General features: G+C 43.6%; 1 protein-coding gene across 1 annotated transcript in view; it reads left to right on the top strand.

The window, feature by feature from the left end:
• The first annotated feature begins 324 nt into the window (after positions 1–324).
• The window catches only part of myo10 (myosin X), a 150,207-nt gene continuing 135,915 nt past the window's right edge, over positions 325–14,616 (top strand). Inside the window, 1 exon segment of the mRNA XM_034104935.2 lies at positions 325–777. Within this exon segment, the coding sequence (XP_033960826.1) occupies positions 757–777 (21 nt within the window). The 5' untranslated portion in view covers positions 325–756.

The following is a 14,616-nucleotide window of genomic DNA, read 5'->3' as shown; positions in this document are numbered from 1 at the left end:
ATTGGAAGCAAAGTCAAAATGTTTGGTTAGAAATTCGAAATTCAAGATGAAATGTCGAGAAACATTTTGATAAGAACTTGAAATGTAAAATTGAGCCATAGTTTACCTGACATACTGAAAGTTAGTTTTTTTTCTGGAGGTGAACAATTAAATTAAATATTTTGTTTTTTTAATTTTTACATATTTTAAAATTTTCCTCCACCAGTTATGCATTTCTGCTGTTTACCTACAAACCTGTCACTCACTCAGCTCCACAGCGAGGAGGAGGAGGAGGAGGAGGAAGAGGGAGAGGAGGAGGAGGAGGAGGAATTGCTGTCTGTGGAGGTGGAGCTTCAGGATCGCTGAGTGCACCGGTCTCTCTCTCTCTGACTGACGGAGCTTCTCCAAAGTTTCCCGGCTCCTGTTCCTCTCTCTGCTGCTCGGTTAAAGTCTCAGCAAACAATTAAACCGCACCCGGAGAGAGAGGAGAGAGAGCGAGGAGCGAGGAGCGAGGAGCGAGGAGAGAGGAGAGAGAGATATATTTGCGAGGCTGCAGGAGGAGCGTTTCCCCCGGACTCTCCTGGAGGATTTACCCCTGAAACAAAGCGTGGAGCTACGGTACTCTCGGTGCTCCATCCTGAAGCAGCGACACCATGGACTGAGACCCCCGAGCCTCTTTCCCCGCAGTTTGGACTCTCACGAACAACACATGAGTGGGACTGACCGCACGCGGGGTTTCCACACAGCGCGTCCTCAGGGATTACAATAACCAGGGCAATGGATAACTTCTTCACGGAGGTAAGCAGTGTTCTCCTGCTCCTCTCCTGCAGCATGCTGGCTCCAGGAGATGTAACTTTCCATGCAATGTGTTCGACTCCTCATGCTTCCTCTGCACTTCAGGATGCTTCGTAGCTACCTCACCTTGCACTGTGCTGCATTAGGGACACTTTGACTCCGGAGCACGCGCTTTAAACGCATCAAACTTTGAGGCAACCACTTTTTCAGCATCACGAAAAACTGTGTAAATCCTTATCGGGATAATATGTGTTTATTATCTGCATACAGTTACTTTAAAGTGCAATAAAGCTACCGAGCAGCAACAAGTTGTCCTACATATCATAATATGGAAAACTGGAACATGTGATTAACTCAATGAGGAACATAACCTACGACCTCTTATTCAAATGTAATGATTTTATAGCAGCAAAGGTGTCATAAAGCACTTAAAATGAGCAATGAATGGAGAGACACACACACACGCACACACGCACACACACGCACACACACACACACACACACACACACACACACACACACACACACACACACACACCACACACACACACACACACACACACACACACACACACACACACACACACACACACACACACACACACACAGTAAGGTATCAGACCGGGGGTCCCAGTGTCCTCCACTGAACAAAGTGCTGTAAAGCTATTAATAGACGTCAGAAGAGGAAGCTTCTGATTGGCTAACGAGGTCTTAATGAAATGGCCGTGTGGCGATCACCTGTGTTCCAGATGATGCTCTCTTCTGTTTCCCATCATTAACATGCAAAGAATCCATGTCATTGTGCCTGCGTCTATCTGCCTGAAGAGATCCTGTAATCGTAAACAAGCCGAAACAATTAGTCCGTTAATAAGTGTTTGGATTACTTTGCTCGTCTTTCTGTTGATTCGTTGGAACAAACAAGACGGTTAAAAGTCATTACGACAACAATGACCAAGAACACAATCGTTAGTGGAGTCGAGATGAACACAAGTCAACATATCTCCACAGAGAAGTAGTTTACTATTCTTCGAACTCGCTGAAAGGACCCCGTCAGCCTATCGCTGACACAAGTAGTCTGTTAATAGTTAATCAAGTACCAGAACTTAAAGACGACATGTGTTGCATCGTCTTTCAAGCACAACGGCTAAACGTCTTCTGAATAACGAGAGTCTGCTTCCGTCTTCTCTTTGGGGATTGATTGTACATCGTGTTTGCTGTTGGTCTGATTTAGGAGATGATGGTGGACAATTGTTTAAACAAACCATTACTTGATTTAACAAGAAATCACTCACCGGTTGTCCCCCCAATGGTTTTCCACGTGGAACTTCACGACTGGACTTCTTTGATGATTTGTTAGTTTCTAAACTCGTCTTTAAGCTTCTCCGAGTTTCAGCTTCTGAATTGAGAGGACTTGTTTCTTTCTCTGTCGGTATTACGGCGCTTGTCCACTGCAGCGCGCTGGGCCAAACGCGGCACGCTTTTTTTTGCTTTTCCACTAGGGCTGGTTCCGGCTACTTTCTCACCTTTTTTCTGGCCCGAAAAAAATCGAGGTTCTTTCCGAGCCAACAACCGGACTGAAGTGACGTAAACACTCTCGACTGGTCGGAGAGAATCGCTGGCAAGGGGCTACGACTACAACAACATGAACATATTTGATTTAATTGTAACACACGTTTCTAAATGATGCCGAAGTAACAACATACTGATACCGGTTAGTAAGAACCATGAGTTAATGCTTTGACGAGTCTGCAGACAGACGGCAGAGAAACACCCTTTAGAATGCGTGTTTTCTGAATGGAGATCAGCTAAGCTAACGTTATATATGCTCCGACCGTCACAACAACGGCCTACAGACATAAATAAAGCAGCGACTGTATCCGCCATGACACAGGCAGTCTGTGGTTTGTACTTGTTTCACTTCTGTCTAGTTTCTGAACAGATATGAGGAGCTGAGAGCTCTGAGTGCTAACGGCTAACGGCTGTGTTTTGAAGATGACGTCACGGCAGTTTTACGCAGCCGATCGCCCCGCCTACACTGCGTTACTATAGTTACTGCCCCGGTTGGTAAACTGTAATGGAAACGCAGCATAAAGTGAGCCTGGCCTAACCATACCGTACTAAGCCCTGCGAGGCCCTGCAGTGGAAAAGCGCCATTAGACTCCAGTTTGTTGGAAAGAACCGGACATTTGAAGACTTCAGCTCGGGGTTTAGGAAGTGTTGATGGACATCTAAGGTCTTCTGATGTTGAAGCAAAACATCTGAACATCCCTTTGGTCATGGTGAGGATTGCTCTGCTTTTATCTTGTCTTTTGATATCTATCTTTTGGTTGTTTGGAAAAAGACCTTTTGAAGACTTTAGTTCTGGCTTCGGGACTGATGATGGACATTTTAATGTTTCTGATCTGAGCATAAGTTCAACAGGAAAACGTGTCGATGGTTTTAAAGGTGTATCTCTTCGCGAGTCATGCTGGAACCTTTGGTTGCTGATTATTATACGGCTGTCTCTACGAACAACACATTTCATTTCCTAAGAAATCTTGTTGTCAGCCTCGTAACGATGTGCGGTGTGTGTTCTCGATAGATACATCAACATGTGGTTCAGTTGGGTTTATAATGTGCAACAACCTTGATAGTAAATACAAAAGTACATCTACTCAAGTTGTGTACTTATTGTGCATATTCGAGGTATACTTTCCTTTGATGCCACTTGATACTTCAACTCATTTTGATTCAAAGTGAGATATTGTACTTTGGTAGTTTGTCACATTTAGCTGATTATACTTTAACTTAAGTAACATTTCCAATGCAGGACTTTAACTTGTTACAGAGTACTTTGATCAATCTAGGAGTACTTTTCCCATCTGAATACTTTCTCCACTGGTCTTGAATAGGTGTGTAGATCTCTGTGACTCACGGCGAATAGGCTCTAAATGCGGTTGGATCCGACTTCAGGCTCCACGCCTCTCTGCAGGTAACGGACTGAGTCACTCCTCCATGTTTCCCGTAGAGACTCCGAGCCTTCGAGACATCTGCTTCTCGTCTGAGCAGCCGTGAAACCGCTGACAGGCAAAACCTGAAGGCCCTTTAACCGGTTTCTCTCCATAGTCTGTTTGCCAGCTCATCGAGTCCTCTTGGGAACCCGGACATGTTGCATAATAAGCACAAGTTGCATTATATAGCATATCCAGACACTTGCTATAACAATGGCTTGACTGATTTGGACACTTTTAGAGTGGGTTTGGGCGTTATTAAGGATGTCTGACGATTTCAGGATCAAATATTGCTTTGTTTTAACCAGAAAGTGGCCATATTCGCTCTCTGTGGGCTGATTTTGATGCTTTTTGGGTCGATTTTAAAGTTTCAGAAAACCCAAAACTGCCATTTCTTATCCTTAAAATGTCAGAAATGTCCTCAATAACCTCAACAACAACACAACAACATGGACCAAATCAGTCAAACTATTTTCTGCATATGCTTCTTAATGCAACTCATGGCAATTGTACACATTTCCCAACATGTGGAAGTTGGAATCCGGCCGTTTCTCTGTGTGGGGACGATACTACAAGTCTGTCATAAAACGCTTGTGGACTTTTCTGTCGTGCAGACTATCAGGTGGAGGTGTGACGGTTACACAGCTGATAACAAACGTCCTGCTTCCTGGTCTTTAGAGATCGCCGTCGTCTCATTGGTTCTCGTGCTTTTTCAAACCCCAGCGAGGCTTTCGGGGCCGAAGGTCGCCGAGCTCACGGGAGCGTTGGGGTAAAACAAACAGAAGCAGCGGAGCTACATCTGGCTGCTGAGCTGCAGTCTGAGAGGAAGAAAAGGGGGGGTATCTGTGAGAGCCAGACGCAGGCAGGCGTGCTCAGTCGTCTCGAATGTCGTCCTGCCTTGCTCTATATCTGCCAGCTAATCTCAGCGCAGACAAAGAGCCCAGTCTTTAAGGGAAAGGGCATCAGCCGTTTGAGACGAGTCTGTTTCATATTTACTCTGAAGACGCTTTGGAGGAAGAGCCTCTGTGGATAACCTGAGAAAACACTCCTCACTGTCTGTGCAAACTCACCCCCAATGCATCATGGGTATATTTAATGTCAACAAGTGCTTTGTGTTCATATCTGCACTGGTGTTAGCAGGCAGATTCCTTTTACTGCCTGCTCTCAACTCTAAATTATAGACTTAAATATGTTATACGTTCTTAAAGGGTTAATTTAGTTTAGTTTTTTGTTTAATGTCTATATAAACATATACACATTAAACATGCCCGCATATTATTTTGATATTGTAAACTGTATTTAAATAATGTGCGGGCATGTGTGAGCATGTGTATATGTTTATATAGATAATATATTTATTCGTTTTATGTGGAAATCGAGGATTGCTTTTTTAAATGTCGTTGTACCTGGTGCGAAGACAATAAAGGAATTCTATTCTATTCTTAATTTGCAAAAAATACATTTCTGTTTATTTAGTTTTTACTAACTAACGTAACTTAGTCGTTGTGATTAAATATATCAACATTATCGTCTTTATTTGTATTTTGTTATCGTGACTCCAGGTCAAATTTAAAAAACGTAAATTATGACTACTTTTTCGTGCAATTCAACGTCAATCAAAATACGCTTGGGTTGTTATTGAAATGTTCCTGAAGCTTCTTCCCAACTGTCGTGCAGCCAGGGTAACACCAACTACGTCTGTGTTAACTAGGGATGCCAGCGATTATTCGAATATTCGCTACAGTCTCCATAATCGAATATTATTTTTAAAAATCGATTTTATATATATATATTTTTTTGTTGTTGTTATTTATGTTTTTTTTTTTTTTCTTGCTTAGTTTCAACCAAAATATATATAAATATATATATGCTAATAATACTTAATAACAGTTTCTGGCAACCCTAGTGTTAACGGCTCTGATGCGTTTCTTCAGATGTCTTCAGTGGAGCTAACGGACCGGGTAGAAAGTGAGTCAGAGGGAAATATATGAATACAGTCAGTTTACAGACTTTCAAATGCATGCTGGTTAGTGACGAGTGCAAAGGTGTTGTTTGCAGGACTTGAAACTAAAACCCACGTCTCGGTTTCTCCGTCTCGTGCTGCTTCTGATTCTGATCCAGTGAAAGTGAGGTTTTCCCAACATGTTGAACACCGCTCTGTCTTCGAGGCGCCGCCCAGGCCCTCAGAGGCAGCACGGTGGACGGACTGCTCTCTAATGACCGCTGCAGACACAACAGTCTGAAGTCAGAGCGCCTCTATAAATAGAGTCAGACTGCCTCCATCAGCTGCCGCTCGCTTCCTTCAGAGGCAGCGGTTCTCCTCTGCAAAGAAAAACACAATCACTGGATGTCCTTCCCCGGTGAAGAGTGGAAGAGACTCACTGCGAAAAGGCTTTATCTAAAGTGTGAAGCCGCACACGTTGGGTACCCTCCCTCTGTGTCTTGTCCCCGCCCGTTTGGGGGGGAAGTATCCGCTGCCGTTTGACTGGCGGTAAGGGTTTGGATCAAAACTAGGAGCCCAAATCCGATGGTCAGCAGCAGGCGAGCGACTACAACGTCATTGGAGATCGATCATCAGTCGATTTGGTGAAATTAGAAGCAATTGTTGATCGATATCCTGCTGGCTCAAAACATCTAGTATGTGTCTATGTGGCCGCATGTATCAATCACCCATGGCCGTATGCAGGATGTTATACATACAGAGATCAGCCTATCGGGGGCAACGGGGGGCAATGTTTGATTACATTGTTCAAATAAAGATACTTATACACACCTTCTTCTGTTCATCTTCCTGTTTCCATTTGTGATATTGAGTTATAGAAATGTCTCCTCGACAGAAGATATGTTTGACTGCTCTCTCTCGGAGGAGGAGAAGAAGAAGTGGGTGGAGAGGAAAGCCGCCTTCGCCAATGTCCAAATGTCTGCTCGCTAAACGTGACGTTGGATACACCTCAGAAATACTTTACTGACTTTATGGTGGGTACAGCTATGTCACCCCTTCACATTGAATCAGCAACATAAATAAAAGCCTTCTGCAGAGTGGAAGAACCATTTTAAATTCCATTTTGAAACCCTCAAATTCTCCCAGACTGCAGGACGAGGCAGCTTTCATTCGGGTTAAAAATTCTGGTCTCTGATTGGTTAATATAGTGTGTGTGTGTGTGTGTGTGTGTGTGTGTGTGTGTGTGTGTGTGTGTGTGTGTGTGTGTGTGTGTGTGTGTGTGTGTGTGTGTGTGTGTGTGTGTGTGTGTGTGTGTGTGTGTGTGTGTGGTGTGTGTGTGTGTGTGTGTGTGTGTGTGTGTGTGTGTGTGTGTGGTGTGTGTGTGTGTGTGTGTGTGTGTGTGTGTGTGTGTGTGTGTGTGTGTGTGTGTGTGTGTGTGTGTGTGTGTGTGTGTGTGTGTGTGTGTGGAGCCTACAGACTGACGGTTACAGGGTTTGTTTTTATTTGAACTGGTGGGCGTGTCTTCACCTCTCCACCAATCAGAGAGCAGCATGCCCTCAGGTGTTGCTGTGCAGGGATGTGTGTGAGCTGGTTTTCATCACACACTGATAACACAAAGGAGACCTGAGTTTACACAGTCACTGTACACATGGAATATTGACTTACTTCTAATGAACATTTCCAAAGCAGAACTTAACGTAGTTAGTCCTTTGGAGTGTCCTTGTACTTGAGTAAAGGATCTGAATACTTCTTCCATGTCTGCCCAATAGACCAGAAGCCCGTGTTTCCATCTGGCAGCAACAGCAGTTTACTTGGCTCCAAATTGGCAGAGCTTTTCATAATTTGAGTTTTTCTGTTGGAGAATGAAGATAAATGATCAGCAAACATGAAGCTTACGGGGGCTGGCGTCTTGGCAGTGTGTTGAAACGTCTTCTCATGCTTGTTCTGAAGTCCCACAGACAGATTTGCTTCTTCAATACGCCTGTGAGAATCTGTTTCCTGCCACCGTAAACATAGCTTTGTAGATTCAAGTCCAGAAACCTCGTAGTCTTTCTTTGTATTCGGTGTCAAGGCCTTCTTCGTCATGCTTGTGATGAAGTCTCACAGACGGATACACTTCTGAAATACGCCTGTGAGACTCTGCAGCCCTGAACGTGGTTTCAAGACTCCAGTCGAGAAACCTCTTATCCTTCCTTCCTTCCTTCCCTCCTCCCTGCGTTTCTCCTTAAAGCCATAAGGCGTGCCGATCACAGACGGCAATGGGCTCACCGCAACAAACCTCATCTGAAACGGCTTCGTTCCCTCCCTCTGCGGCTCCTGGCTCGCTCTGAAGATGAAACCTGACTCCCGTGGAGCGGAGAGGAATTTAAACTGCTTGCAGATTTGTTGTTTCGTGCACCGCGGACGTAGGACGACCGAGTTCTACGTCCAGCCGAGTCGTTGCTCAGTCTGAAGCTTTTTAGGATTTCTTCAGGTCACCTTGACGAGTCCGAGGAATCTGCTTTTCATTCCCTGTAGAGACGTCTGTCCTCGTGGAAAGAGAACGGAAGAAGAAACGGCTAAACAGGGCAATGCCTACAATTTGTAGATGCACGATATAGCCAAAAGTATGTGGGCGTGCACTTTTAAAATGTGTCCTCTAATGTTACCGTAAGTCGTAGTCGAATATGTCCAGAACAAAATGGTTGAACCGTCGTGCACACTTCGAAACAGTTGGTCATGAGTTTCACTTTTAAAGTTATAATTGTCAATATTTAATTCACCTGTGGCAACGAACACCCTTCCATTGTTATACCCTTCACTAAGGAGGAGCTCATGGCTTCAAGGCTGCTGTTTTTAGTTTCTTCACAAGAGGACCTTGAGAGTCAGTGAAGATCAAGAGAGAGACCTTGAGAGTCAGTGAAGATCAAGAGAGAGAGACCTTGAGTCAGTGAAGATCAAGAGAGAGAGACCTTGAGTCAGTGAAGATCAAGAGAGAGAGACCTTGAGTCAGTGAAGATCAAGAGAGAGAGACCTTGAGTCAGTGAAGATCAAGAGAGAGACCTTGAGTCAGTGAAGATCAAGAGAGAGAGACCTTGAGAGTCAGTGAAGATCAAGAGAGAGAGACCTTGAGTCAGTGAAGATCAAGAGAGAGAGACCTTGAGTCAGTGAAGATCAAGAGAGAGAGACCTTGAGTCAGTGAAGATCAAGAGAGAGAGACCTTGAGAGTCAGTGAAGATCAAGTGTGCAGAATCCACTGCGAGTCACAAAGTAAAGGAAAGAAAGGCGTCGCAAGTAGGGATGTCCCGATCACCTTTTTTTGCTCCCGATCACCTTTTTTTGCTTCCGATCATTTGATTTTGACAATCTGCCGATACCGATTTTTCCCGATCCGATCTTTATGCAATGCATTAAGAGAGAAAAAAGGTAACCGATAACGGCTGGTCATCCAACGCGATGAGTTCAGCTATCTTGGCTGTTATTGTTTGGCCTTTTCTCTGTTCTGGGGCAGTTTCTCTTCCCTTTTGAAAGTGTCGGTTGTTTCAGTGCCGTTCCCCGAGTGGCCGCTGTGTACTCGCCGTGTTGTTGTTGTTTGTTTCTCAGGTGGCGTATTAGATTGGTCGTGTTGAACGTAGCTCTGTTCTTTCCACCACGCGGAACCTCTGCCTTGCAAACATTGCATCTGGCTGTTACACTGCCTTCGCTTTCAGCTTTATAATACTTCCAAACTCCTGACATTTTCTCTGTCCCGACTCCCGAGTCACCAGCTGGACGTAGCCTCTCGTTAGCTTACTGCTACTATTAGACACTGCGCCCACTTGCCAGATTTCAGAGAAATAAGCAACCAGGTCTGAAAACAAGCCCAAAGAAAGCAACACATACATGATGTTGTGTAATTTTAAACCAAAACTAAGTCCTCAGGATGACTTTAAGACGTGAACATGGTCATTTTTGTTTTGTAACATAACATTAAAAAAAAAGAATTTATAAAAAAAAAAAAAAAAAATCCCGATCCCCGATTTTTTTCTCCCGATCCCCGATCTTTTGAAAATCACGTGATCGGGGATCGGAGCCGATCGGATCGGGACATCTCTAACGAACACCCTTCCATTGTTATACCCTTCATTAAGGAGGAGCTCATGGCTTCAAGGCTGTTGTATTTAGTTTCTTCACAAGAGGACCTTGAGAGTCAGTGAAGATCAAGAGAGAGAGACCTTGAGAGTCAGTGAAGATCAAGAGAGAGAGACCTTGAGAGTCACAAAGTAAAGGAGAAAGGCGTCACAAGTGAACAGGGCTTCTGGCATCTCTTCACAAAGTTAAGTCACCTTGACGAGGGACCAATGAGATTCTGAGGAATCCGTTTTTCAGACCCAATAGTCTTAGTCGAAAAAAGGCAAAAATGACGATGCAATTTGGCCAAACGTGTGACACCAAAACAATGAATGTGAATGGGCTTAAAGGTTCGTTCCTTACTGTGAAAACTGCCCCAGAAACACCGTTGACATGCACTCAAACCTAGAACACACTGCAGGAGAGGGAACACCCCCCAAAGGCCTCTTAAGTAAATCGGGGGGTGCTGTCTCGCCTTCCTGCCTTCAAACACTTCATTGGGTTTGCAACGAAAACGCTTTGTTCCAGAGCTGCTTGTAGGGAGTTGGAAGCTTTTTACCGCTGCGGCTGAAACGACACCTTCAGACTCTCTGGATGAGATCCAGCGCCGCCTGCCCTCCGTCTTAGAGCTGTCAAACCACTGCATATACTGGGAGGGGGGGGGGGGACTGGGACTGGGAAATTACAGAAAGTCTGCAGCTCCAGACAGGAAACCTATTTATTTTTATTCCCTTTCTTTGGCAGCCGGCTCTATTTAAATGGATGATTGTAATAGCTGCAGCCTGGTGGTAAAGCAGGAGTGGGACTCTGATCCTGACCTCTGACCTCTTCCCAACGCGCCTCACGATTAGTTTTATTAGGTTTTAAGGGATTGACAGAAATGTTGTTAAAACCATTTTATAATAAATGGTTTTATGGCCCTTTCTGACTGAATGGTTCCCGGGAATATGGATTACTAAAAACTAAAAGCGCCACGTTTTCCGTTGCATTCCCAGCACATCTGAGAGACCTGGCATTGTAGGCAAAGTAATCCAGCAGTTTAAAAAATGTTGGGGTTATTTGTTTGTAATTATAGTCGAAAAAAACACAATGTATTTCGGATCATTTGATGACGAACGCTTTTATTTCTTTTCTTTTTAAATTCACTAAATCAGTGGTTCCCAAACTTGTTGTACACCAAAGGACAAGTAAAAATCTCAAGGCTCACCTATTGTGCAAAATAGCTCTGATAACACGTGTTATCACTCATATCATGTAAAATATCTGTAAATGTGCATAATTATTTACAAATGCCAAATAAAATGTGACAAAGACAACTATATTACTCATGAAATATTTATTAACGAAATATTTCAGAAATTAATTTGAAACGTTATCAAATTAGGCTTCATCAAAGCAGCAACACACTCATTTAAACCAGACAGGTCACAACATTAAAAATGAGACAAAGGAAATTCAGCACAGAGAACTGTCAATGCAAGGAAGCTGCATTGTCCATGGTCCTGAACTACAAATTATAAATGTAACATTTCAGCAGAGATGGGGTCGTTACTAAAAAAAAGTAATATATTACATATTACGTATTACTTTTAAAAAAAGTAATATATTACACAACTTCGTTACTTTATGTAGAGAGTAACTCGTTACTTTACTCGTTACTTTACTCGCAGGGCCGGCCCGCCCCTCCCTGCAGTAGGGCTGTGGCGATACACTAATCTCACGATACGATACGATACACGATATTCAGCCAACGATACGATATATATCACGATATTCAGCCAACGATACGATTCGATACGATTCGATATAATCCGATACACTTATATCATTTTCTGAAAGATTTTAAACGGACAGTGGGATTTTGGTGACATCTTGTGAGTGTTCCATTGACTTGGATTGAATTAATTCAACTGAAAACTGAAAGCATCCATTATACAATATATGGCTCTGACAGAGAGTCTCCAGCTTGCAAATACTGGACAAAATTAATCAAAAGATGTGGTGAGAAAATTAGTTTCATTTATTGACACAGTGCAAACTCTAGCTGTAAAGTGCAGTATCACGATGGAGAATGGAGAATGAAAAGGTGCAGCAGGTGGCGGAACACGGGGGATTTGAATGGGACTTGTTAGAAATTAAAATCGATGTTTTGATGGCATAAAGTACCATAAACATACCGTCAGTTTAAATGCTGTTTTATACTGAAAAACCAGAAGTTGTTGTGCACAACCAGTTGTTGAGCTTTTATTCTGAAAATCCTTCATCTCCGGTTAGCATTTAGCATGTGGCTAATATACAATTTCCTATAGAGGTGAATTTAGTAGCGATATGACACGGAGTGTTGCACACCGAAACCTACTGATTTCAACACTACAACTATAGACGTCGAGATATTATTATTGCTGAATATTAAATGAAGGTACAGTTTATTTGAATACGTTTGTTTACAGACGTGGGTAGCATGACACAACATTCGGAACTACCGGAAATGAAACCAGCCGTGAGGTATTTTTGGAGTATTGATTACAGCGTTTAAAATGTATTAAATGAAAAGTCATGAAAGAGATAAGGACGAGAAAAGGCGTGTTTAGTTATATATTTAATGTGCAATGTCTGAATCCTCTGTAATGCGCAACAACGAACATTGGAGACGTGGAGGGCCGATCCCCAGCAGCGCCAACCGGCCCGCAGGGAGGATTCAGCAGAGGGTATTTAACAGCTGGAAAGGTGGAGCTCGCTCTCTTCCCTTCGCTCACGAGAGCCAGAACAGCTGTTTTCTGACTGAACCATCTTCTGCTTGTAACATTACCGCGCTTTTTATTAATTAAAGTATACATTTGAACATTCTCAGAGACTCACTTAGTCTCCTTTTTAAAGCTTCTCTCCTGGACGCGAGTATAACGAACACAGTTATCAGACTTAATGTATCGATACCCGCGGCTGAAATATCGATACTTTCTCGGAAAATTAAATATCGATATATATCGCAAGATCGATTAAATTGCACAGCCCTACCCTGCAGGCAGATCACGCAGACTGCTAAAGTTTCAAATGTTCTCTTTAGTTCAGTTTCCATTGTCGCATAAGACTGATCCAGATCCTGAATGTTTTCCTATCTGACCATGGCTGTCCTCTGTCTCCTGCTATCTGACCATGGCTGTTCTCTGTCTCCTACTATCTGTATATTTTGCGCAGTCTATCTCTGATCACTCTGTTGCGTCGGCGTGTTCTCCTGCGTGTTGGCCATGTGTTGCACTGGAACCAGACACCGCAAAGACTTCAGCTGAGCACGTACGAACTGCGCATGCGTGAGTGGCAATAACTCTCCTTACCAGCAGGCGGCGGTAGTGTGTATTCGTCATTCAAAACAGGCAACAACCGGAAGACAGAGAAGAAGAACAGACTGTGATATAAACAAACAACAAATAGCGTGTGCGGTAGCTCCACCTTAGCATGTGTTCTTTGCAGGTGCTTGTTGAGGTTTGACATGGTGTTCACAGCAGTGGATAACAGCTTCTGGCCCGGACACAGTTTGCACCTCACCGTCACTTCCTGTCTATTCTTCGGATGAACTCAAAATAATGGACATACCTCCACCCCTCGAGAGTTATCGCTGACTCAGCCATGTTTATGCAGCACTGCACGTGGAGATGTGGACGCGCAAGTCGCGCAGATTACGTACATATAAACCTACAAAGTACTGATATAGTACATTTAAAAAATAATTATTTTTATGTAGTTGTATATTGCAATAATAACGTATGGTTGTCACAAAATCCCACGGCACACCCGGACTTGCCTCACGGCACACCAGTGTGCCGCGGCACACCGTTTGGGAACCACTGCACTAAATAACTTCACGTTGGGATCTTATAATCATGTGTTGATGCTTTAATGTTCAAAACGCTCTGTGTCTCATACCTCTTCTCACCCTCTGTCTGAAACCAGAGGTGATATATTCCTTACTGATCCCACATTGGGAAATTATTTTTGTTATAGCATCATGTGGACAAGGCAATGGACCTGAATTTGCACTTTTTTATTCAATGAATTGACGTAAAAAAGAGTGTGTGTGGTTCCTAGTTTTCCAATCTAAATGTCAGACGTTATCATCGTTCAAAATAAATGTGTTGAAGCAAGAAATGGATCTAGCCCCTGAACATATTAAAGCTATTACTCCATGACATGTAGTCTTCATCAGGGTGCATCTTTCACTCCTTGAATCCACAGGTCAGTAAATCATCGCTCTGTTTTCCTTCCCGCTCTTTCTCCCCCTCCATCCATTAGTCTTTGTGTCCTCTCCTCTTCCATCACCTTCCTCTGCCTCCTTTATTCCCTCCTCTGGATTTCCTTAAAGCCTTCACTTCCTGCCGGGAGCCTCCAAACATTCCTCTGGATCGAAACACTTCCTAACCTCCCCCTCTCCCTCCAACCCCCTGCACATGTGTTCAGAAGGAGCTGCAGGACGCGTGGACGGCATGCATGCTTCTATATCCTGGGTATTTAAAGAGGACGTCAATGGTCGTTTTATAAGTCTTTAACCGGTCTGGAGGAGGTCCTTGCACACGTCACTGTCTCCAGGTTTTGCTCTGTTTCTATGGAGTCGGTTCAGCTGTCGTGACTTTATGGCTTCTATTGAAGGGTTCCTGGTTCAGTCAGGAATCCCTGTTCACTGATAAGGGGCCCTTTTCAGATGGGTGGGGTTTCCTGCAGTAGCTTTGTGTGCATGTAAATGGTCTGCAAAGGCTAACATCTCTGGAAACTTACCTAAAATATAAGTTGTATTGGCTTATGTGATCACATAACTCCTTCTGATGTTTC

The sequence above is a fragment of the Pseudochaenichthys georgianus genome, chromosome 17, assembly GCF_902827115.2.
Source record: "Pseudochaenichthys georgianus chromosome 17, fPseGeo1.2, whole genome shotgun sequence".
In the NCBI taxonomy this organism is placed as follows: domain Eukaryota; kingdom Metazoa; phylum Chordata; class Actinopteri; order Perciformes; family Channichthyidae; genus Pseudochaenichthys; species Pseudochaenichthys georgianus.
This window is presented reverse-complemented; position numbering and strand designations above follow the sequence as displayed.